General features: G+C 25.2%; 4 protein-coding genes across 10 annotated transcripts; 2 read left to right on the forward strand and 2 right to left on the reverse strand.

Moving 5' to 3' along the window:
* Window positions 1-1,141: 1,141 nt before the first annotated feature.
* Window positions 1,142-9,476, reverse strand: LOC122717963 (zinc finger FYVE domain-containing protein 9). Of its 6 annotated transcripts, XM_043942545.1 has the most exons (14): window positions 9,228-9,476; window positions 8,930-9,049; window positions 6,398-8,620; window positions 6,229-6,308; window positions 4,431-4,608; window positions 3,770-3,988; window positions 3,572-3,694; window positions 3,340-3,504; window positions 3,117-3,276; window positions 2,605-3,020; window positions 2,289-2,532; window positions 2,105-2,225; window positions 1,858-2,019; window positions 1,142-1,706 (listed from the first exon to the last, which is right to left on the reverse strand). In XM_043942545.1, exons 2-14 carry the CDS (start codon window positions 8,985-8,987, stop codon window positions 1,551-1,553), a joined length of 4,305 nt encoding a protein of 1,434 aa, XP_043798480.1. In that variant the 5' UTR covers window positions 8,988-9,049; window positions 9,228-9,476; the 3' UTR covers window positions 1,142-1,550. The 6 variants fall into 6 exon arrangements, with proteins under 6 accessions (XP_043798480.1, XP_043798484.1, XP_043798483.1 ...); XM_043942549.1 differs by having other exon boundaries at window positions 3,770-3,961; window positions 4,431-4,545; window positions 8,930-9,476; XM_043942548.1 differs by having other exon boundaries at window positions 4,431-4,545; window positions 8,930-9,476.
* Window positions 9,477-10,003: 527 nt separating this feature from the next.
* Window positions 10,004-14,179, forward strand: LOC122717964 (exosome complex exonuclease RRP44). The gene is made up of 14 exons (XM_043942550.1): window positions 10,004-10,162; window positions 10,284-10,457; window positions 10,545-10,702; window positions 10,780-10,967; window positions 11,044-11,270; window positions 11,332-11,607; window positions 11,707-11,991; window positions 12,057-12,294; window positions 12,375-12,633; window positions 12,706-12,949; window positions 13,009-13,229; window positions 13,316-13,484; window positions 13,576-13,854; window positions 13,932-14,179. Exons 1-14 carry the CDS (start codon window positions 10,109-10,111, stop codon window positions 14,094-14,096), a joined length of 2,937 nt encoding a protein of 978 aa, XP_043798485.1. The 5' UTR covers window positions 10,004-10,108; the 3' UTR covers window positions 14,097-14,179.
* Window positions 14,180-14,650: 471 nt separating this feature from the next.
* LOC122717825 (eukaryotic peptide chain release factor GTP-binding subunit ERF3A) lies at window positions 14,651-19,789 on the forward strand. Its single transcript, XM_043942266.1, has 7 exons — window positions 14,651-15,137; window positions 16,154-16,341; window positions 16,693-16,813; window positions 16,893-17,355; window positions 17,426-17,732; window positions 17,899-18,331; window positions 18,462-19,789. The coding sequence occupies exons 1-7, from the start codon at window positions 14,897-14,899 to the stop codon at window positions 18,503-18,505; spliced, it is 1,797 nt and encodes a 598-aa protein (XP_043798201.1). The 5' UTR covers window positions 14,651-14,896; the 3' UTR covers window positions 18,506-19,789.
* A 92-nt stretch (window positions 19,790-19,881) lies between these two features.
* Window positions 19,882-25,488, reverse strand: LOC122717952 (acyl-CoA synthetase short-chain family member 3, mitochondrial). Of its 2 annotated transcripts, XM_043942527.1 has the most exons (12): window positions 25,357-25,488; window positions 23,743-23,908; window positions 23,360-23,649; window positions 23,078-23,174; window positions 22,760-22,968; window positions 22,067-22,295; window positions 21,681-21,791; window positions 21,393-21,592; window positions 21,165-21,310; window positions 20,834-21,056; window positions 20,552-20,727; window positions 19,882-20,387 (listed from the first exon to the last, which is right to left on the reverse strand). In XM_043942527.1, the coding sequence occupies exons 1-12, from the start codon at window positions 25,436-25,438 to the stop codon at window positions 20,292-20,294; spliced, it is 2,025 nt and encodes a 674-aa protein (XP_043798462.1). In that variant the 5' UTR covers window positions 25,439-25,488; the 3' UTR covers window positions 19,882-20,291. The 2 variants fall into 2 exon arrangements, with proteins under 2 accessions (XP_043798462.1, XP_043798463.1); XM_043942528.1 differs by lacking the exon at window positions 20,552-20,727.
* Window positions 25,489-26,433: the final 945 nt, after the last annotated feature.

Raw genomic sequence — 26,433 nt, forward strand, 5'->3', positions numbered from 1 at the left:
ATATTAAACATTTTTTTAGAAAAATCTTGCAATGCAAGCAATAAAAAATAAAATTCTATAATTATATATATTAATAAAATATGTGGATTTTTTTTCCAATTTTTTAATAACAAATATAAACATTTATATATTTATTATCATATTGATTACAACAATAAAGAAAGTTAGGTTTTCACTGTTTTCTAATTGAAATTGAACATTTTTACTATAAATTTTTGGTATTTCAATAAAATTTAGACATATAAGTACCTACCACTCATCTGGCAAAGCATCAAATATTAAAATACTATCTAATTTATTAAAATGTTATAAAATAGAGCAAAAAATTAAACTATTAAAATGTTGTATTCTAAAACAAGAAAAATTTTTTATCCATAATAATCAAATTAGTAATTATTTTGAAAAAGAAAATTTATAGAATTATAATAAAATAGTACTTAACTTTTATACATATTTACAGATCATTATCAGCAATTACTATTATAAATATTCATGATAAATATTTTTATATTTAAATTTTTCTTATTCAAATATTATAGATTTCATTTTTTTGTTAAAATCAAATTTAAAATAGAAAAATTTCAATTAATAAAAAAATTACAAAATTTGATAAGATACATATGAATACAAGTATGAAATTAAATTTATAAAGTAAAATTTTATAAATAGTTTTAGAAAATTTATCAATATGTAATTTTGAATAAATAATATTGAATTAAATTATAAATTTCCTTGTGTTATGATCATAGTACTTACTTATATAATAATTAATTTAAATTAGCTTTAAACCTTAAGTCCTTAATTAATTATTTAAAGTACAATAATTCGTATCTCACTATTAATATTAAAAATATTTAACGTACATGATACAAAAAACGAATTAATTTGAAATATTTAAAAATATTTTATCAAAAAATTTTTATAATATAAAATTTTGTTTTTTATTATAATGTAAAAAGATAAATAAATAAAAATATTTCAATTTATTACATTAATATTTTTAATATTTTTTTGACAAAAAAAGTATTATTAACTATCATTATACACATATTACATGAATAACAACAAAAACAAATATATTTACACAATAACAAATAATAGTATTTCATTTTGATTTTAGTTGCAAAGGATTTTCCATTATTGTTTTTTTTTTTATAAAATTTATATGTATATATGATATACAAAAAATGTAATAATATTAATTTTTTTTAAAACAGATTCGAATTCCAGAATCCTAAGGAGTAAAGCTAATATAATTTAAAACAAATTCCATTTCTAGCTTTAAATTTTACAATTTTTGTTTTTTATCGTTCGTTATGTTCGAACATAATGCAATATATTTTCATAACATAAGCGTTGTTCTGGTATTTCATTATTTATATAGGTGATTAGTACTCGGATAGAAAATATTTTTTCTTTAAAAGTTCTATTTATCAATGATTCCACGAGTCTTTAATTGTACATTTCGGGTGTGTACAAACATCGCGACCTTCATATTTCTATAATGTTATTTTAATAAAATCGTTAACAAGAATGAACAGAACAAGATTTCAATCGTCGAGTATGTAAAAAATTAATTCAAGCACAGTATGTGTGTCTTGACTGCTTTGTGCTGCTTTATGCAGGACTTGAATTAATTCGTTGTCCAAACTGTTCATGTAGATTGGAGGCAATTTCATACCTTCACTACCAGCTTCATAACCCACCTAGTATTATTATAATTTAATTATATTTTTTTTGTTACATTCAGAATTATTTTAAATTCTTAAAGATTATATAAGTTTTAAAAATGATTAAATTATATATTATATATAAATTATTTTTTTTACAACTATTAAATTATTATAATATACTTACGTTATCGGGATGAATAGTTGTTCTTACACCAAGTTTTGTTAAACCAGCATTGGCTAATAAATCCAATAGTTTCACTAAAGCTGTACACGTTGCTTTCGCTATGTTTCCTGATAATTTATTTATATCCACTGGATCATAAACGCCATTCGGATGATCATCGGACTTCAAAAAAAAAAATGTTTAATATTATATATTATAAATAATATAAGCAATTCACAATTTAAAATATATTCTATTTTAAACATACATTAATAATAAATACTTCTGTCCACCGAATGAATCTACTTGTTCCCTTATAATCAATACCATTATGTACTCTAATTGAAGGAATACCATCCATAGGTTGTCCATCTATAGGACTTTTAACTCTAAAAAACAGATAATCAACTTAAATAAATAACTTAAATAAATATTAATTATAAAACGCTTACCCTAAGTTAAATTGCACGTCATTATCGACCCATTTTATATTCACTGTTTCATCAGGTTCAGGTGCTCCTTGTCGACCACATCCAATAGAAAAATCTTGCATATTTTTTAAAGCCGCCTTTAAAGCTTCCATTTTTTCTGGCATTATTTCTACCATCAATCCATCTTCAACTATACTAGATTTCGCAGAGAGACCCATTGATGATTTCAATGCTCCATTAATAACAATAAAGCTGGTGCCTGTTACTATATTGATTAAAAGAATTTTTTTCAAACATTCAAAAAAGTAATATGTAAATTTTTGAATCAAATACGTACTTGTCCTTGGATTATTGTTGATACTTATTGCTTGTGTTTGATAACTACTTTCATCACCAGTATTAGTTTGTATACAGACTAAATGTGAATCAGCATCAATGCTAAAATTTGAAGCATATGCTAATACGTGATCATTTGAATTATTTAAACCTTTAATCACTTGATCATATCGATTTCTTGGAAACATTACATCTGTCATTCTATTTTTCAAGTGAATTATTAATCCTCTTACACCTGGTAACGTGTACGCAAAATTTCTAAAATCTGCTAAAACTTTCATAACAGTATGTCCTATCTCGAAATATAACGCGTCTCGAAACCGAACTGAGAATAATGGACAAGGATAATAACGATATTCTGCTCCAAGTCGTAAAATAAGACGTAACGGAAATACTTTCGCCCATGGTGTTTCCCATCTATAGAAATTAAATAAATTGAAAGTAATGAATTAATAAACATTTAATGGTTATTTTGTATTATAAAAAAATTCTTAAAAAAAAAAAAAAACAAACCTGTGAACTAGAAGACCAATTAGAAATGGAGCAGGAGGTAATATAATTTTTTGTAAGCATTGCAATGTTTGTCGAATAAATAGAAATCCTGCATGTTCTCGAGAATCCAAAAAATTTCCTCCTTGATATATTGAAAATCCCAATTCGGATACAGTATTTCCTATATAAAAAAATAATGAATATAAAACAATATAAATTAATTAGAGCAAAATATAAATAATACCTTTCATAGCTTCGAGATGTAATTGATTAATGAAAAGAAGTAGATCTTTAGGAACTCGGGTTTCATCAGGCAATACTTCGATCAATAATATAACTTCGTCTTGTCCAACACAATCCAATCCTTTTGATGTTACGTTCCAACATGTTTTATTAACACAACAATTTACTAAAAATAATTTTCTTAAATTAGAAAAAGAGAGAGAGAGGAACAGATAGACAGAAAGTATACTTACAAGTCAATATTTTGACATAAGCATAGAGATTCCTATTAATAGCAAACATAACAGGTGGTTCACATTCATTTTTCAATGTTTTGTAGAGAAGATTCTCATTCGTTACAGCATGGTATGACACTTCTGTTTTATAAATTGAATATATATATTATATAATACTAACAAAAAGCTTTATTTTGTAAATTCAAAAATACATACGTCCTTTATGTATTGTTACAGTTGGTGGAAGGGCATTAGGATCTTGTGGCACATAGCTTTCAGTATTTGGATCCAAACGTGGTAGATTTTGTTTCTTGACAGAAGTACTTGGCATAGATGAACCAGGTGTAGGTATCCTCTTGCTTCCAGATTTCCGATATGGTGGTTTCATATCCCACGACATGTCTAGTTCTGTCAGGTCACAGCCAGGCCTTATTCCTGTGTTTTAGTTAGAGGTGCATAAAACCAAAACAAATAGGAAGGAAAAGGTTCAGTGAAAAGGTGAAATATTTGAAGAGGATAAAAGATAAAAAATAATAATAACTTGGACAGAGGAGGAAATATAACTTTAACTCAAAGAACTAAAAATACTATAACAAGGTGTGTTAAGAGTAAAGTGTGTAGAGTTATTGTATAAAGTTATTAATATTACAACACATTAATCACTAAGTATTAAACTATTTATAAGTTATGAAATTATTTATGTTTTTATAACATGAAATATAGTTTATAATATTTATGCATAAATAATTTATAATCATTATATTTTAAAATATTTAAAAACTGAAATATTTAATTTTACAATAAAAACAAACCCTTTAATCAAGCACTTTTTTTAATTTGAATAAATATGAATAATATATATATAGTTTTTACTTACCATCACTGAACATAACAGATTTTGAAATTTCAGGCCGATTTTTTGTACCATCTTCCCTTTTAAGGACTCCAACTGGTACCATAACTGTAGGAGGTGGAGGCAATCCGCCAGCTAACTGTTGCAAGGGTGGTATAGTTGAACAGTACTCCATGGGATTATTTGGATTAGGCTGTCTCCCCTATAACCATTTGTCGAATACTCCTAACATTCACATTTATTTTTTTATCCAGTAAACACAGATCATGCACAGGTCATAAAATAGCATATTACTTTTTTGTTAATTATAATACAATTTTTTAATTACAATACAATTATGCATTATTAAATTATTAAATAACTTAAAATTATATTGAATAATTCAATAATTTTTAATTTATTAATTTCACAAACATAATTTTACTTTATTTTTGAAAAAAATTAAAAAATTTAAATAAAATAAAACAAAAAATATTAGCGATAAAATCAATAAAATATCAAAGGATACATATCCAACAAAATATAGAATTTTAAACAATAATTGTTGATAAATTTATACAATTGAATTAATAATCATAAGAAATTTTCTGTGTTTATTGGATATTAATTATTATTAAGATATAAAACAAACTTTTCACAAAAGTTCAAACACTACAATTCAAGTACATGCCTTATGTTTGCAATCATGTAAAAGAAAAATTGATAATATGTAAGAAACATAATGCAAACAGGTAAAATGCATTACTGTAAATTTATTTCTTTAATGATTTAAAAATAAATTTTAATAAAAAAAGATTTATTTTTATTTAATAATTAAAAAGCGCATTATGAAATTATATATTTAATAAATTTATAGCTATAAATTTATATATTAAATTATTACTCTCATGCAGATAAATTTATTTTAAATAACAAAAAAGAAGTATTCAACAAGTTGTTATAGGTGATTATAAAACTTATACTAATTTAAGTTAATTCATACAAAGTGAAGATTTCTTTTAATTTAATTTGTTTTACATTTAATTAGAATTAATAAATTCAACAGAATTTAATATTTATAAATTAAAAGGAAATTAATGTTTAAAACAATAAGAATTGATCAAATATAAGAGATTAATAAGTCTTACAAGTATCCATTGCAAATGTGTTGTTTTCGATAAAAATTAAGAAATTAATAAACAAAAATTTATTGAGTATTTGCATTCATAAAAATGTAGTAAAATTCACAATCAAAGATTTAGCAGTATAATATCTCATATTGCTAGTTTTATAAACAACTGAACCAAATTAATAAAACAAAAAATTATAAACAATTGAAAGTAATTATTCAATGCTACATTAGAATGAAACAAATATAGCAAACTACTATTGATAATATACTTCATGTTGACAAAGAGACTTCAAAAGTGTTACTCTCAATTAATAATATACAAATAATATGAAGATTTAAATAAAAAAAAAAGTAAAAAATCAAATAGATCAAATAAATAAAACATATCTAATATAAAGTACAAGTATAGTATTTATATATTAATAATTAAATCAAAAATATAAACAAACAAAACAAAAAGATAAACAAGTAAATTAGAAATACAAATAGATAAATATGTGTATAAATTAATCATAAATATAAAAAAAAATTAAAAATATAAATAAATAAATTAAAAATCTAAACTATACAAATCTTGATAAATTTCAAATTGTTAATATATTACACAACAAGAGTAATACTTTAAGCACTCTTTTTAATAGATTTACATTTTTTTATATAAAAAAAATACATAACATTTTATAAAATTATTTTAATTTATATCCAGCATACCTGGGGTGAATTGATATCATTATTATTTACACATGTAGAATAACCAGAAGACCATTCTCCCATACCTCGTTCTGTTTCAGCTAAGTAAAAAATTAATTTCTTAATATTTCAAAATAATGTATGAAATTTTTTAATACTTCAAAACGATATTATGTTATAGAGAAATTACCTTTAGTAAGAAGTTGATAACATGAAACGCAAACACGTGAATCAATATTTCCTTGATATTCTAATTTATATTTCATATTACAACATTTATTACACAACACTTTTCCACATGCACGACAGTGATGTCGCCTTTTGAGTACAGTAAACTTAACATCACATAGCATACAACTAGGTGCATCACTATCAGGAACCCAAAACGGTGGTTGTTTTCCCAAAACAGGACCAGATTCTGGTACAGAATTTTCTACAATATCTGGTGAAGATCCTTGATCTTCCTTTGTACCATCAATATCTGATTGTACTTGATAGGATGGAGTATCACTTGTAGAATCAAGTGCTTGGTGTTCATTACTATTATTTGTTAAAACAATATCCAATGTTTGTGGACGTATTGGTTTTTCTGATTCATTGTTAATATCATTTATATTTGATTTTGTATAAACTTCCAAAGATGTAGATGTCTTATCAATTAATACATTTACCTCAGGTGTCATTTTTTCTTCAGAAATATTATCAAAATCATTTGATGTCTTTAATTCACATGCTTGACTATATTGTGCAGAATTTTCTTTCTGCTCTTTTAATTGTATTTCAGTTTTATCATTATTTAATGATCCCTGATTAATATTTAAACTGTATATAGAATGTTCTTGACTATCCTTAATTTTTTTTGCATGAGGCACACATTCATTTTCTAATTTTACCATGTCATCCTTAATTACATTAGTTGTATGTAATAATTTTATTTCTTTATTATTTGGATTATTTAAAATATCTTTGTGTATATCTTCATTTAATTGATCATCATGTTGTACATTTTGTTTCTCTAATATATTATTTAATAATTCTTTACTTGTTTCCTCTTTCTTACAATCAGTTGAAATATTTTCTACTTTTTCACTGGATTCTGATTCTATCATTTTAAAAGATTTTATAGAAATATCTGTAGAAATTTCAACATTTTGCTTATTCTCATCTTGTTGATGTTGAGAATCATTCTGTATTCTGGTAATATTTTCATGTTTATTATAGCTTTCTCTTAATTTCTCCTCTTCTTCTAATTCAGCTAAGTATTTGGTCAGTTCTTCTTCTGATAAATCATCAATGTTACTAAATCCAATTGATTTATGTGCTAGATTTAAACTGTTCCCATGTTCATCAATTGTATTAATATTTTCCATGCTTAATTTTTTTTCACTATCTTGGTTAGTCACTAATTTGGTTGTAGACTCATTTTTATAATAATCATTTTGGATGTAGGTACATTCAAGCATAGAATTATTTTCTTGATTCATTCTATTAGATTCCTCATTTTCAATTTCTACATTTTTACTTAATTCAGTGCAAGCTTTATTTATGATAATATCTTTAGAAAGTTCTATTTCATTTTCTAATGATTCTAAATTTGTTACATGGACATTTTTTACATCTTCTTTAATATTAGATTCGTATGTAATAGGTAACTCTAAAGTTATAGGTATCATAACATCCTGATTTGAAATAGATGCTTCTGTAGTTGAATTAGTTATGTCAACTGTTTCTTTAAGTGCTATGCTTTTATCATTATCTTTAGTACTAATCTGAATTAAATGAGGTATCTCATTGATGTGATAAATAGTTTTAGATTCCGAATCAGATTGTGTATCTGAATTGTCCAATACAGAATTAATACAATCTGAACTTCCAGGGGGAGCATTAATATATTCATTTAAGCTACTAAAAACATTACTAACACTAGGCTTCAAATTAAATTGATTCAATTTTTTATCATATCCATTGTCAATTTTTGGACTGCTACTGCTATTTTGTTGCTTTTGTATTATGCTTGTTTTTTGTGATATATCATTGTATATTGCCAAAGAAACCTGTTCAGAATCATAAGATGGAACAGATTGTTTTTGTATCACATTATTATCATTTATGCATTCTTGTGTATAAAACTGATTTACATCTGTATTTTTTATTGTTGATTCTTCTGTACTATAAGTGAGATTTTCAGAAATTGAATCTTTTTCACTAATACATTTACTTTTTGTATTAATTTGTTGTAAATCTTTATGTCTTTCTAAAGGTAATATAATATCAAATTCTTTATTGGTTTTTTTAGGTTCTATAAGAAGATAATTATAAGTTTTTAAATTTGAAGGTTCTAGATTACATTTAACTGAAGAAGATGATGCATTATTTGTTGCAGGACTAACAGATGCAATTTGTTCTGCACAATCTGCAAAATATATCCATATATTAACAATTTATATATTAACAAAGAAAAAAAACAAATAATTATATTTAAAATAAAATTATTTTTAAAAAAACAATTTAATTTTGAATTAAATAATAATTTTTCACATTTAAAAATTTTAAAATTTTATCATATTTTTATAATAAATAATATAATTTTTATAAAAAGAATGTTACAATTAAAAAGAACTAGAAAGTGATACAAAAAAACAAAATTACTAATTCTTTATAATTTTAGACATGGAAATATTTCTGTTTATTATATGAAATAAAATTAAATAATAGTTTTTACCTTCGTTAAATTCGAAATCGTCCAAAACTTTATCCAAATCAATAGCAAATTTTTCCATTGCGTCGTTAATGTTAGTTGCGCTAATTATGAGATCATTTAATAAACATTCCTATCCAATTTCTGATAATGATAAATACGATTCCATTAATGGTATTCCTCCGAATATAAATATACGACGTAATTTTAGAATTTAATAATAATTAATCGTTGCAAAAAATATTTAGATATAATATGTCAAATAATGGTAGGTTGACACGTTACTTATATAGCATTCTTAATCATTCAAAAAAATTCTTACAGTGAATAAGTCATTCCGCGTAATAGGAAAATCACTTTGCATTAGATGTCTTCAATTAGTACATATATCTTTACCAATCGGTTTTCCTTTATTATCCATAATATGTAGTTATGACATTAATGAAAAAAAAGATAATTAGGATACTTTAAATTACACTCGATAGAATGAAACAGAAAAATCAAAAAAATAACCATAAATTTTTGATCATCACGTGGATTATCTGACAGTGGAATAAGTACTCGTACATACTTGCATACTACTTGCTTATAGAACTGTCATTCTCTGTAAGCACAAAGACAAATGTTTTCCTATCGATAAATCGAAATTTATTCTTCTATCTTCGATAATCGATTGTTTGAAAATTTGTAGATAAAATTTTTATATATTACTGAAAAAAATTTCATAAAAAATTTTATAAATTAAATATTTTTTTAATAATTTTTATTTTATTTAAAACAAAGATATATTAATATAGCTTATATTTTTAAATTATTGTAATTTATTCAAATTAAAAATTATAATAAAATATCTATTTTACAGATCTTTTTCTCGTAATTTAATAAAATTGAAAAATAATATATTTTATAATATAGATTCATATGATTTTTTTATATTAAATGATTTTAATTATGATTGGTTAATTGTTTTACTAGACAAATCTATGAAATCATTAAGAGATTGTCGTGAAACTATTTATGCTATTCACAGTTGCCTGCCTTGTTTTATCATATGGAAGTACTATCTTCCATACATGTTGACTTATAATCAATTGACGATATACATACGTGTTTGAATTTAAGAAATACTTTCTATTTTTTTTATACCAAAAAAATATATAAATGATCAATTAAATATTTTTCTATGTAATAGAAACAAGCAATATGTTAACAACAAAAGTATTTTTTAGAAAAACTAAAGGAGGAAATGTATTTAAGGTATAGAAATAAAATTTTACGATTTATATTAAATATAATTGGATTTATTTTTAATATTATTATAATAAATTAAATATAATAAAATAATACTAATATATTTATATAATATTTTACATATTAGACTGTTAGAGAACATTATCTCAGAAATGATATTCATTGTGGTTCTAAAGTTTGTGAGAAATGTGTACATGGAATTCAAAATGTAATTTTAGATGATGAAGATTCCAAAATAAAAAATTTTAAAATAATACAGTCTCATTATCTATTAATTGATACTAATATTATTTTAGATCAGGTAATATATTTTGAAATATTTTTTATATAATGTATTATTATAAAATTTGTGTCATTTTTAATGTAATATATATAAGTATAATTTTAGATTGATATTTTAGAAGAAGATGTTCTTTGTAATGTTATAATTGTACAAACAGTATTAGAAGAAGTGAAACATAAAAGTTCTATTGTTTATAAAAGATTGAAAAATCTTATTAATAATGTACAAAGAAAATTTTATGTATTTGTTAATGAACATCATAAGTATGTTATTAATATATATTTATAGATAAAATTTATATTATATATTTTACTATTATTTTTTTTTATTAATTTTATAGAGAAACTTATGTTGAACGTAATCCAGGTGAAAGCACAAATGATAGAAATGATAGAGCTATTAGAGTGGCAGCAAAATGGTATAATACACATTTAAATTTAGATCATATTAAAATTAAAACTATATTATTAACAGATGATACACGAAACAGAGAATTAGCAGAAAATGAAGGAATCCCAACTATTTCAAGTAAGATTCTTTTTTGGAAAGAATTTCAATAAACTAAAATCATATTTATTTTAATTTAAATTACTATTATTTTTAGTGGAAGATTATATTTTATCATTAGAAAATTCAGGTTTTTTAAGTGATAAATTATGTAAAAAGAGTTATGGTATGATATCTAAAGGTCGAGAATTTTTCCCATGTCATTTTACACCATCAGAAATACATAATGGCATAAAATATGGAAAACTTTTGCAGGGAACATTTACAGCTTCAAAAGAAAATTTTCTTGAAGGATTTGTGAATGTAGATGGATTTGAAAAGCCTGTAAGTATTTGTTTTCTATATTTTTAATACATATGTATTTATTATGTATATTTAATTGTAGATTTTTATCCAAGGTCGTAATAACCTTAATAGAACTGTTGATGGTGACATAGTTGCATTAGAAATTTTACCAGAAAATCAGTGGTCATCTCCTAGTGATATTGTTCTACAAGATGAAGAAGAGACAGATGATGATACTTTAGAAACAAAGAAAGTATTAGATAAATTTATATCATCAAACAAAATGGAAAAATCACCTACTGGCAAGATTGTTGGTATTATTAGAAGAAATTGGAGACAATATTGTGGAATATTACAATTCAATAATATAGAAGGGGTAAGAGTTTACAAATTGCCATAATTAGATCATATATAATATACATATATCTTCATAGATATAATAGATATAATATACATATATCTTTTGTTTTTTTAGAATGTACGACATTTATTTGTCCCAGCTGAACGAAAAATACCTAAAATAAGAATCGAAACTAGGCAATATGGAATATTAAGTAAACAGAGAATCATTGTAGCTATAGATTCATGGCCACGTAATTCTCGATATCCTCTTGGTCATTTTGTACGTGCATTAGGTGAAATAGGAGATAAAACTACTGAAAATGAAGTAATATTGTTAGAGCATGATATTCCCCATAGTCGATTTTCTGATGCTGTTCTTAGCTCATTGCCAAAAATGCCATGGTGTATTACAGATTCTGTATGTAATAATATATGTAAGAAAATTTTTTCAAAAATCATGCAAAATGAATACATTATTTTTAGGATTTAGCACAAAGAGAAGATTTTAGACATTTAGATGTATGTTCAGTTGATCCACCAGGATGTACAGATATTGATGATGCTCTTCATTGTAGATATTTATCAAATGGTAATTTGGAAGTAGGTGTACATATTGCAGATGTAACACATTTTATGAGACCAGGAACAACTTTGGATAAAGAAGCAGCATTACGAAGTACAACTGTATATTTGGTTGATACAAGAATTCATATGCTCCCTGGTAAAATTTATTTAAATTTAATTTTTATTAAATAAAATTTTGAAAATTCTATCAATTCATCAAAATATTATTAACTTCAGATTTACTTAGTTCAAATCTTTGCTCTTTACGTGAAAAAGAAGAGAGATTAACATTTTCTTGTATATGGGAAATGGATGAAGATGCGAATATAATTAATACTAAATATTGCAAATCCATAATTTATTCACGAGCAGCGATGACTTATGATGAAGCTCAATTAAAAATTGATGATGCTTTTCAGCAAGATTCACTTTCAAAATCATTAAGAAATCTTAATAACTTAGCTAAAAAATTAAAAAAAAGACGTTTAGAGAATGGGTAAAATTTTTTAAATTCTTTTATAAGAATATATTTAAAAATAAAAAATTTATATATTTTTTTTTATTTTAGAGCATTAGTGTTAGCATCTCCAGAAATTCGTTTTCAAGTAGATTGTGAAACCCATGATCCTATTGATGTAGAAGCAAAAAAATTACGAGAAACTAACTCTATGGTAGAAGAATTTATGTTACTTGCAAATATTTCAGTTGCTAAAAAAATTTTAGAGGAATTCCCAGAGTGTGCTATATTAAGAAGGCATCCTGAACCTCCACCTTCTAATTTTGAACCTCTTATAAAGGCTGCAAAAAATCAGGTACAAAAAAATGAGTTCAAAAAAATAATTTAAAGATACTGAATCGTTTCTTTTAATAGGGTTTTATTATAAACGTTAGTAGTGGTAAAAAATTAGCAGAATCATTAGATAACTGTCATAAGGAAAGCAATCCATATTTTAATACTATGTTAAGAATACTTGCTACACGTTGTATGATGCAAGCTATATATTTTATTAGTGGAATGCATCAACAAAGTGAATATTATCATTATGGTTTGGCATCTCCTATTTATACTCATTTTACATCGCCTATTCGACGGTAAAAAATCTATATATATCTATATATATATATGTATATATATATATTTGCATTACATATACGTTTATATTTATTTAATTTCATAGATATGCAGATGTAATGGTTCATCGTTTATTAGCAGTTTGTATTGGGGCTGATGCAACGTATCCTGATTTATTAGATAAGAAAAAGAATCAAGCACTCTGTCATAATCTGAATTATCGTAATAGAATGGCTCAATATGCTAGCCGAGCATCTATAGCATTAAATACACATGTTTGTATTTAGTAATATATTAGATTTTATTATCTGAATTTATATATATATATGTTTACTTTTTATTAAATTTTTTTTCTTTTTTTTTTAGTTATTCTTTAGAGAGAAAATTCAAGATGAAGAAGGATATATACTCTTTGTCAAAAAAAATGCGCTACAAATATTGATCCCAAAATTTGGTTTGGAGGGTACTTTATATTTAAATAAAAACAAAGAATCTAATGTTATATTTATATATAATGGTGAAGATCATTCACAAACTTGTGGAAATATTATATTTCGCACTTTCGATCCAGTCATAGTACAAATAAGTTTAAATAGAGAAAATGTTCAGCATGAAAAATTGATATTTAAACTGGTTAAACCATTTGTAAGTAAATTATAATAACTTAAGAAAAAAATATTAATTTTTAAAATATTTTGATATTTATAAAATTGTGAGAATAGATTTCAGGATTTAGCGTACCTGCAGCAACTGCAGAATGCAGCAATATTATATTAGAAGAAAGTACGACAGAAACGGTAAAACGAAAGATAGAAACAGAAAAAGGATCAGATATTAATATTAAAACTAAAGGAAATAAAAAGAAACTAAAAAAGAGGAAACATTAGCACTATTGTGCATCAGATTTTACAATATATAAAGATTAAATATATTTATAATTTTTTTTAATTATATATATATTTCTATATTTTTTATGACGAAAAATAGGAATAATAAAAAATATAAAATTTTTTGCTGGAAATAAAAAATTATTGAAAAACAAAAATTAATGTATATTACATTTTTAAAAAGTTATGTACCCATATATGTATCTATATATACCTATATGTAAGTATAAAAGTAGCTTAATAATTTTATCATTATGATATTAAATTATATTATTTTCAAATTAAAATATATAAACAAGTTTTGTTCCTTTTTATTAAAATGCCATACTAAAAAAAAAATAATTTCTATTATATCATAATACTTTTTGAATGCATTAAAAATTAAATTTTGTGATACCAACATTATCGCATAACTAGAGATATTTTGGCAAATACGAGCTTAAAAATTAGCACGTCATTTGTTGTTCTATCATATTAATATTTCATACTACTTATTTCTTTTTGGTTTCTAGCGACGGTAATCTGGTTAAATGCGGTAAAACGACGGAACATTCTCGAGTTAAAAGTTGTTGTTTTGATGTTTGCAGTTCCGGCGAAGTAGAACAACGAAACAGACCACGGGGGTCGCACGCGGGGTACCGATACGCGTGTACGGTGTGCGCGGATATCATAAATAATTATTTTTTTAAACCCCGTCCCAATTGTAATTGCGGTTTAATCGAAATCCTGCACATAGCATAGCGTGATATCCGTGTTCGATTAATCTACGAGGCCGGTTCAACTACTGAACTCTAATAAATATGGCGAACAGTGTAGCACCAGATTCATGGGAACAGCAGGCGGATAACGGAGACATCGCTCCACCACAGGATAAGTCTATTGAAAGCAAATTTTCCACCCTGAATGTAAATGCTGCGGAATTCGTGCCTTCATTCTGCATTAATTCTTCACCGCAGAACAGTAATACGGCCGACAGTTCCTGCAATGTCGCTGTCATGATGAATACTGTAACCACTTCTATGCCTCCTGAAATACATCATGGTTAGTCTTGAAATAAAACTTGATTAACCATGTATTATGTTTTTTTCAAGTAATTTACAGGATTTTAATGTAAAGATATAATATTAAGATTCTTGTTATTGTAAATTATCTATAATATAACTGCTGCGGCTAACCCCATTACTTTATTCACATATTGTTCTATTTTTCAAATATTTGTCGATATCTCTATCTTTTGATAGAGATGATTTTTTGGTTTATAATAATGTTTATACTTTCATTATAAGTTAATATCATTAATATTTTTCAAAAAAGAGATAAATGTAAAAAGCATATTTGAATACGATACATATATATTTAATATTAACCTAATATTGTGCAATGTTTAAATTGATGCTAAATTCAAAGCATTTCTTCATGCGATTAAAGACATGAAGTTAGGAGTTAAATGTATATAATATAATGACTTTTATGTAATTAAATTGCTATTGATAAGAACATTTATGTATCAATTCTAATAGTTTTTTAATAAATTAGATTTATAAAAAAAAGTATTATGTAAAATAATATTAATGATGAAGAAACATATTTAAAAAAACAAATTCTTTAAATTGATCGTATGTTATTTATTAAAATATTGTATTATTAAATTTATTTGTATTTTAAGGAAATATTTAGTTCTTCATAATTCTTAAATAGAATATAAATCTTTCAATATTTTAATACATTAAAACATTGTTCTAGAATTTTTTTTTTGGAATATAAAAATATATATATTTTTAAATATTTTTTTTGACATGAATGTATTATTTTAATACATATTAAATAAATATCAATGTAAATAATCTATATTAAAATATTCTATAAAGAATTATGGAAATAGAAAGTTGTGTAAGATAATATAGAATATTTTAGAGAAATAATGTTGTTTTTATTATAAATATTTAAAAGCATTTTCAGTATTTTTTTAATTTATTAATTGTTTTTTTTTCTTTTTTTTCTTTTTTTTTAATAAAAAATTTTTTATTTTATTTTAAATTTATATTTGTTTATTGTAGGCAATACTACATCAGTGGTTCTACCAGATCCAGTAGGTAATCGTGTAGAGGAACCACCTGCTGGAGGAGGGGCTCCACCTCCGAATGTTACTGATCAAATAAATAATAGTCCTGAGCATCAACCAGCTGATTCATGGGAAGAAGCAGCAGTAGATGGTGATCCTCTTTTAACACCTGAAAATGAAGAAGTATGCTCATAATTTCTTAAATAATTTAACATATATATAAAAAATAATGTTAAACTTATTTTAATTTTGTTATAGCATATTTTATTTTTATTATTATTTTTAACTACAATAGAAAAAAATATATATATTGCCAAAAATAATGTTTTTTTTTTTGGAATATAAAAATGTTATATATATATATATTTTTAAATATTTTTTTAAAATGAATATATTATTAAAATAAATGCAATATGAATTAAAGTTTAATATAATGTTAAAAAAAAGAAATTGATTAACACCATTCAATAAATGATTTAATATTTAATAATTTTTCTTGTTATGTATGATTGATTTTGTTTAAATTATTTTTAGGCAGAAAATGAGGAGGATGAAGAAATGGTTGTTAAAATACCTAAGAAAAAACCTGTTAAAGTAACAGAGGATACTAAAAGTAAAAAAGAACATGTTAATGTTGTTTTTATAGGACATGTTGGTATGTAATAATTTTGTAAAAAGATAATAATAAGATGAAATTTTAATCAGCACTAATTTGATTTTGATATATATTTCAGATGCAGGAAAATCAACAATTGGAGGTCAAATTATGGCGTTAACAGGAATGGTTGATAAAAGAACTTTAGAAAAGTATGAAAGAGAAGCAAAAGAAAGAAGTAGAGAAACGTGGTATTTGAGTTGGGCTCTAGATACGAACCAGGAAGAACGAGAGAAAGGAAAAACAGTAGAAGTCGGTAGAGCGTATTTCGAAACTGAACGAAAACATTTCACAATTTTAGATGCACCTGGTCATAAAAGTTTTGTACCTAATATGATTGGCGGAGCAGCACAAGCTGATCTTGCGGTATTAGTTATTTCTGCGCGAAAAGGAGAATTCGAAACTGGTTTCGATAGAGGAGGTCAAACGAGAGAACATGCAATGTTGGCTAAAACAGCTGGTGTTAAACATTTGGTTGTGTTAGTGAATAAAATGGATGATCCAACTGTGGAATGGGATGAAAGACGATATAATGAGTGCAGGTATATAATCATAAATTAAAAAAATATTGATTTTTGTTTATAGCATGAAATTAATTGTTATACTATTTAGAGATAAAATACTGCCATATCTTCGTAAATTGGGATTTAATCCTGCAAAAGATCTTACATTCATGCCAGTCTCAGGGCAACTTGGTTATGGTTTAAAAGATCCAATACCTGAACATCTTTGTACATGGTATACTGGTCCACCATTCATATCTTTTATTGATTCTTTACCTTCGCTAAATCGTAAAAACAATGGACCTTTTATTATGCCAATCGTTGATAAATATAAAGATATGGGAACAGTAGTAATGGGAAAGGTTGAAGCAGGAGAAGCAAAGAAAGGACAGTCATTACTTGTTATGCCAAACAGGGTAAATATTACTTATTTTAATATATTATTTTTTTAAAAATTGTTTTTTAATTATTTAAAATTTTAAATAATTATTTAATTATATTAAAAAAATTATATTATATTGAGTATTTATTTTATTATTTCATTACTACATATTAATTTTATATTTCATTATGTTTTATTAGACGGCAGTAACGGTAGATCAATTATGGTCAGATGATGAAGAAGTGACATCAGTTGGACCTGGAGAAAATGTAAAGATAAAATTAAAAGGCATTGAAGAAGAAGACGTGAGTCCTGGATTCGTTCTGTGCGACAGTAACAATCCGATAAAAACAGGAAAAGTGTTTGACGCTCAAGTTGTCATTTTGGAACATAAGAGCATTATTTGCGCTGGCTACAGTGCTGTGATGCATATTCACTGTGCCGCAGAAGAAGTTAGAGTGAAAGCATTGATCTGTTTGGTCGATAAAAAAACTGGGGATAAAAGTAAAACCAGGCCGAGGTTCGTCAAACAAGATCAAGTGGCAATAATGAGAATTGAATGCGCAGGTGTCATATGCCTTGAAAGATTTAAATTGTTTCCACAGATGGGACGTTTCACCCTTAGGGATGAAAGTAAATATATTTTTTATATACTATACATTTAATAAAATTCATATGTTTTCAACTTCAAGTTAATAATAATTTTTTGTATTTTTACAAGTGATTAAATTCTAATTCTAAGTTCATTTTTGTTAATTTTCAGATAAGACTATTGCAATTGGCAAGGTGCTGAAAGTGGTGGAGTAAAGTTGCTCAACTTCGACCACAGGTTGGGATAATAATCAACTTTAATAAACGAAGAATATACAAGAGACGCAAGCCGAATACAGTACGCACGAGAAAAGAAAACGGAACTAGCGTGACTATTCGCGAACTACTGTTAATGTAACATACACTCATCTTACACAAGAAGCAAAAAAGTTCTACATCAAAGAAAAGCACATACATCGTATGCACAGACAGTCGGGTCGGGGTTTGGGATTATTGGGGGGAGGGGAGGGTATTTATAACTTGAAATAAAAAGAAGCAAATAGATTTGATTATATAAATAAGGAGACAAAACCACTAAAAAAAACTCAAGAGCGCGTGTTCCTTCTAACTAGGTAAGCCGAACGACAGCACTCACGTTGAGTTCATTACAAATGTATTAATGATCAAATGACGAACAGTGTCTCCGTAATATTGTAAAACACGATATTTTTATTCTTCTGAGATACGAGACATTAATGAACGTAAAAAAAGATGATTACGAGATAAAAACTAAGGAAAATATTATTAATATTATTATAATAATTATTGAATAATTATTATTAAATTGGTGGTAAGAAGGAATAAAAAATACAGAAATTTATTAAATCAGCCAGATAGTGTTACACAACAATTTATAATTATAAAATTAATATTATTATTAATATTATTATACTGTTTCTTATTACATTGTCATTAAAAACAAATTTGCAACAAAAATGTGCTCTACTAATTTTGATAAGAAATTTCATGTGTATGGTTGATTTGCTTTTTCTTGCACGTACTGTTTCTGTTAATATGATTGGTGTTTGACGGCGCCAAGGTTCGTGTATTGTATCGATGTACTACGTGTCTATAACACCAAATATTCTTACACTGTGCTTCTTCAGAAAAGAGTTTCGATGATTTATAGCGTTATATGCGATAAAAGAAAATTAATGTCGAGATTTAACTGAAAGGAAGTTAATATAGAGAATTTTCAAAGCAGACATTTTGTGAGTGCTTTCTTTACATGTATTACTGCTTCTTTTTTTTCTTTGCTGCTAGTTTCTATGGATACTAAAACATCTGTATCTCTTGTCCTATTCTTTTTACATTTTACGTTTATTATTATCTTTTATTTCATGTATTAAATCAAATCTGTTTACTAACAAAACAGAATTCAAAAAAAAAAAAAAAAATAATTTTATTGCTATAAATTGTTTGGCAACGTTTATTTTATGGTTGTTATATTTTTTAAATTGTTAATATTACAGTCGAAACATTAAAAAAATTGCTGATATATTTTTTCTTTTCTTTTTCTTTAATTATTACCAAAATTTCAGTAATACAGAACAAAAAAATTAGCATGAAATGTTATATAATTCAAACGAAGGTGCATATTTTGTAGAATCAATTTTTTATTTATTTATTTATTTATTTATTTATTTATTTACTTATTTATTTTTTTGCTATAATATTGTAAAAAACAGTTCCTGTGTGGTTTTTGTCTAAAATCTAAAATAAATTATATTTGAAGTTTAAAATTATAATTATAACAAAGGCCTAATAATGAGCCAAATTATACAAGTTGCTTAGATTTCGACTTAATTTACTATTTACGACGATTAAGTCTAAAATCTTAATGCAATAGATAATAATAATTATGAAATCAAATTTTTCGACACGTAATTTTTTCAAAACACTCTTTTATACGTGTCAATCATGCCATACGTAGGTTTATTACATTTTATATATGGTTATGAAAACATTTATAATAAAAATGATAAAAGTTTAAGTACACTTATCATTGAGGATCCGGTGCTAGTTTAGCATAACCGAGCTTCTGAAGTACTTCTTTGATTTCAACATATACTGATGCATCTTCTATTGTACTTGAAATCTGGAAAGAAAAGAAAGGATATTTTACATTGGCGAATAGTAAATGAATAAATAATATACTCTTATGTTGTGTGAAAATGGGAATTTCATTCTTCCGATTTAATTTTGTTTCAATGCAAGCAATCGAACTGATTTATCATTTAGTTTCTCACAAAATTCATTTACCTTAAATAATCTGGAACGAGCTAAATTAGCAATAGATTTACGAATTATTTTCCCTGAACGTGTTCGAGGCAATGCGCTCACAGCAGCAGCTATTCTGAAAGACGCTATGGGACCGATTAAAGTTCTTACTCGTGCTATTAGTTCGTCATTAATCTGTTTTTCATTTTTCGTCGCTTCTATAAAGAAAGAAAAAAAAGAAAAAAAAAAAAAAAAAAAAAAAAAAGAAAGATATATTCTTATTGTACTTATTCAAACAATGCAAAATTTTTAAATATCATTCACCTTGTTTCATTATATAAAGACATAAAGGTATTTCTCCTTTAGTCGGATCTGGAACACCGATTACGGCAGCGTCTACCACATCCGAATGAGTTAAGATGACATCTTCCAAAGCGGACGTGGATAATCTGTGACCAGCAACATTGATAACATCATCATCACGTGCCATCACATAAACGTATCCAAATTCATCTTTATAGCCAACATCCATAGTATCGTAGTAACCCTAAATTTATTTTTCACCATAATATACATATGTATCTTATAAATATATAGAATAAAATCAAGAAAAAAATTTCATCAGAAAGATATTAGAAATAAAAAAAAAACTCACTGGATATTTGGAAAAGTATATTTCTTTAAATTTCTTATCGTTGTGATAAAGAGTTGACACGCACCCGGGTGGTAATGGTAATTTTATAACAATTCTGCCTAATTCGTGAGCTTCTGCTTCGTTGCTGTTTTCCCGTAATATGTCAACTAGTTGAATGGAAGTTTTTTTCACGTAATAATTTACTTTAAAAACATATGTAATATCATCGTAATGAAATGTGAAACTCACTGTGATAACCAGGAATTGGGAGACCGGTACTGTATTTCGGTAAACTAGGATTATGTTCATATCCTAGACACAACGCTGTGATAGGATGACCTGTTTCCGTTTGCCACCAATTGTTCAAAATTGGTACTTTGAAAGCTTTCTCCGCCCAGATTTTCGTCTCATAGTCACAAAATTCTCCAGCAACGAATATAGTTTTCAAACTGAAAAGCAAATATTTTAATAAAATTTTATCATAAAATATATAATCATGCAAAATTAATATCAATACCGTTGTATAGAAATACATACGATTTCATAGAGTACTTTCGACTCAATGATAAATCAGGATCTGCACGTCTTATAATGCGAAGTGCGGTGGGTACGCAAAACAATGCATTCACATTGTGTTGATCAATCACTCTACGAAAAAAAAATGAAAGAATTTTTTCAAGATACTTTACATCAAATGAATTCAAATGTATTTTTGTTAAAAAAAATTAATAAATTAATAAATAATTAATAAAAAAATTAAACATATATTTCAAATAAAATAATTTAATTAATTAGATTGAATATTCTTATTCAATAACATTAATAAAATTTAAATCTCGAAATACTAAAAATAATATTTCGTACATATTTTATTTGTATTCTAACGTTAAATAAAATCTTTGTTATATATTTAAATTCCCCACCTGAAGTATTGTGCTGCGTCTGGTGTCCTATCAGGCTTTCCTTCATACATTACGCTGGTGATACCATAAAGCAAAGGTCCATAGCAAATATAAGAGTGTCCAACAACCCATCCCATATCTGAAGCCACCCACCAAACAGAATCTTTGTTCATACCATAAACTGTTTTCATTGTCCAACAAAGAGCAACCAGATGTCCACCGACTGTTCTTAAAATTCCTTTCGGTTGACCTTTAGTAAAAAAAAAAAGTTCGATTCATTTCTCTAATATAATATATTTTATAAAACTTAATTTTATTACTTTTATTTTCCTGATAAATTTTTTGTACTTTTTTGAACAGCGAATATAATTAAAAATACATGACGCCGGTTTATTTAACCGGTTAATGACTTTTGCTGCGCATAATATGAATTTTTCTATGTATTTAGTACAAAATTTCACAGCGAAAAAAATTTTTAAAATTTACATTATATTATTCAAAGTTAATGAGTTTCGATAGAATAATGATTTGAAAATAATTTGGAACAGCAACTTTGAAACAGAAACATATATTCAATAATATAAAGAAAGGCAAACTTTTCATCATAATAATAATAATAAATTTTCTTTTCATAAATTACTGATATAATTAATAATTACTTCAATAAAATTCAATACATTATATTTTCTAACATCTCTAATAAAATAGAAATACCTGTTGTTCCTGAAGTATACATAATGTACAAAGGCGCGTTTGCCTCAACTGGTTCACATGGATGAGGTTTTGATCTTTTTATCACTTCATCCCAATCGAATTGATCTTCCAAAAGAGGACTCTCCCAGATATTTCTTCTCTGAAATATGATGCATTGTGGTTTCTTTACAGATATGAGGTTCATAGCGTCATTTAACATATCCGTATATCTGTATTTAGAGTAAAGTATGTATTGTCAATTATGAATTTTTATAATATGCAAATATAATATGCAAATCTAAAAAAAAAAAAATAAAAAAAAAAAATAAAAAATTATACCGAACAATCTTGGAGGGTTCTATACCACAGCTAGCTGCAATTATTACTTTTGGTTTTGCATGATTTATTCTGATAGCCAATTCGTTCGCGGCAAATCCTAAAATAAATATAATATAAAAATTTTTTCAATTCTATATAATTTTAAATAAATATTATTTTTAATTTTTAATATACATTAATAATTTCTAAAAACAAATTTCTAAAAATAGTATAAATTAATATATTCTTCTCCTAAAAATAAAGTAATATATAATTTGAGAAATCTAGAATTTAGATTTTTACCGCCAAATACAACAGAATGGACCGCGCCAAGTCGTGTAGTAGCTAAAATTGCTATTATGGTTTCAGGAATTAGTGGCATATAAATAATCACCACGTCGCCTTTGCCCACACCCATATTAACTAGCACTCCAGCTAATAAAGATATCTTTTTTAAAAGTTCATTATAAGTTATTTTTTGAACTGTTGATGTTTGAGGACTGTCATGAATTAATGCTACTTTATTTCCGTTTCCGGCTAAAATGTGTCGATCTACTGCATTGTAACAGGCATTCAATTCTCCGCCAATAAACCTATAGAAGAAAAAATTTTTAAAAATTTTAAAAAATATAAATTAAAGGTCGATATATTAGAATGTTTTAATTATTTTACAAACAAATTATTACCATTTCGTAAATGGTTGTTTAGTATTATCCAATACTTTTTTCCATGGTTTACTCCAATCTATGCACTGTGCAACATTTCCCCAAAATTTTTCTGGATTCTCCAAAGATTCTTTATAACTTTCATCATATTTTGGACAAGAAATGTGATGGCGATTGATTATATAATCTATATATAAAATAATCTATATATAAAAAGAGATCATTATATTCGAAAAATATTAATGAATTCTAATATATATATATATATATATATATATACATCTTTATACCTATGATAATTAGAATAGAAAAAGTGAGCCATCTATCGTCATTTCAAAAAATTATTAATATGGTATATAATCCTAGCGTATATACTTTTATTTTTATATATTATAAATAAATATTAATAATTAAGATAAAAATAATTAGAAAAATTATTTTCAAATAATAAAAAGATTAATAAATAAATATTTCTTTTAATAAAAAATTTACTTGCAAGTAATTTAGAAATAAAGATATCGTTTCCTGTCAAATTTAGTAATCAAGTAACTAGTAAATATCATAGAGGGAGAGAAGATCGTTTAAACTTGTTTGAATTAACTGATTATCGACTTACAGGAAATTTAATTTCTCGTTAAAATTAAATTTAAAATTTATTAGAAAATGTTTCTTATGGTAAATATTATTTATAGAAAAATTACAAATTCTGCAATTTTAGAAAATTAAATCTTGGTTTGTAACTATTGGTATGTAACTCTCATCTTTCTTAAACTTAATCACATTAGTAATCTGCGTTATGTGGTCGTATATCATGAATATTTAAATGATGGGATCGCTTTCTTACTGATATTCTTCATTAATGAATAATTTATTGCGAGTCGTTTTAGGTTCATAGCAATTTTTTATGCTTTTCACGTTTATGTAAACATCATGGATTACGAATATCGTATGAAAACAATTTGAATACATTGGTATAAAATACTCACGATCGTCGATTATATATAAAAATTTATTCAAAATGATATTTTTAACAACACATTTTCAAATTTATCGAAATTGATAAATTAATCGATACGTTCATCTAATTTTCGTTACCTATCTAATTATCTATTTATCTATCTCATTCTAGCATTTGATTATACATGAACATTTAGTAGCTGCGAATGCATGTAGAAAATAGCAGCTGCGTTAGATAATTTCATTAAAATAACGAGTATTATCCATGGATTTAACAATGAAATTTCGATATTCACGGAACGGAAATTCTTACACCTTGCCTCGACATTAATCGTGCTAGAGAGTGAAAATGTTCCAACATCCAGAAATCTAATTACTTATAAAACGTGTCGCAAATATACGCTGTTGGTTATTAGAAAAAACACCTGAGTTCAGTGGAGAAAATTAGTTCTAGCGCGTTAGCAATTTTATAATAATAAAAAATGGTTTGGTTTTCTTTGTTTTCATTCCTCTTTTCTTTTTTTCATCGAAAGATTAACGTTCTTCATAAAACGTTTCTTTAAATGAAAAACAGATGTATATAAGATATATATTCGCAATTTAAATATTACTTTTACTTTTTTAAAATAATTTTGATTTTATTTAATCAAAATAATGTTAAAATATAAAAATACTTACCTGATCCATCGTTGTTTTGCAGATCTTTCGAATTAACGGCGATTAACGGTGAAAAACTCATTTTGCTTGAGATATAAGACATAGGACAGTGATGGAATATAATAACACTTTTAAATCCACTTTGAAAATGAAAAAGCCACTTATGATAAATTTTCTTAAAATTCGTCACGATTGTTGAAAATATTCTGTAAATCACATTACAAACCTATCGAATAATATAAAGTGACATTGTTACGTTGTATGTTTATTTGAATGAATTTGATCCAAGGGTCATTGCATTTAATTTAAGAAAAAATTAAAATTTTAAATTTAAGAAAAATACATGATGTTAAATGATAAAGATCATCTAATAATGAAATGAAATTGCGATTTTATTTTAATTTTATTTTTTTCTCTTATTTGAATTTTTGCACACATTTTCTTTTTCTTATCTATGCATATTCTTTTTCATTGCAATACGTTATATATTTAAGATCATTGATTATAAATTTTGTCGTAAAAATTGATGTCGTTAATCATGCTATACGAAATTATTCTTTTGAAAAATCGGATTCCTCTGTGAACTTTGATCTAAAGAATTTAGACAGACTTCATCTCGTATTTTTTGCTTCAATGATCCTCGTTCTTTGATTTGAACTCCACCTTGACCGTCTAACACATCGGAAAATTGTGAAAGAATATCCATTCTGGCATATAAAGAATTGTGAAAACATTCTGATTGCTGGGAAAATTGACATTTGGTTTGTTTCAGTTTCTTTCTTTAAAAAAAAAAAAGAAAAAAGAATGAAAATCATACTCGTGGCAAACATTTCATATTTCCTCGTTTTTCTTTTCTTATATACATTTTATCAGTAATATTTCAAATATTAAAGAAATAATTATTACAAACTTAAATTTATGTAGCAATAGCTAATAATGTTCTTGTTCATTGTTACTTTATTATAAACAATAAATAAATCCTTTTTATTTAGCATTGCATAAAATATATATATATATAAATGTTTTTAATTCCATAAAAATACAATTTTTTAATTTAATTTACTTCTTACTTTTTTATAAATCAAATATCTTTATAGG

This window comes from Apis laboriosa, unplaced genomic scaffold (assembly GCF_014066325.1).
Source record: "Apis laboriosa isolate Shangri-la unplaced genomic scaffold, ASM1406632v1 scaffold5_cov152, whole genome shotgun sequence".
Lineage (NCBI taxonomy): Eukaryota > Metazoa > Arthropoda > Insecta > Hymenoptera > Apidae > Apis > Apis laboriosa.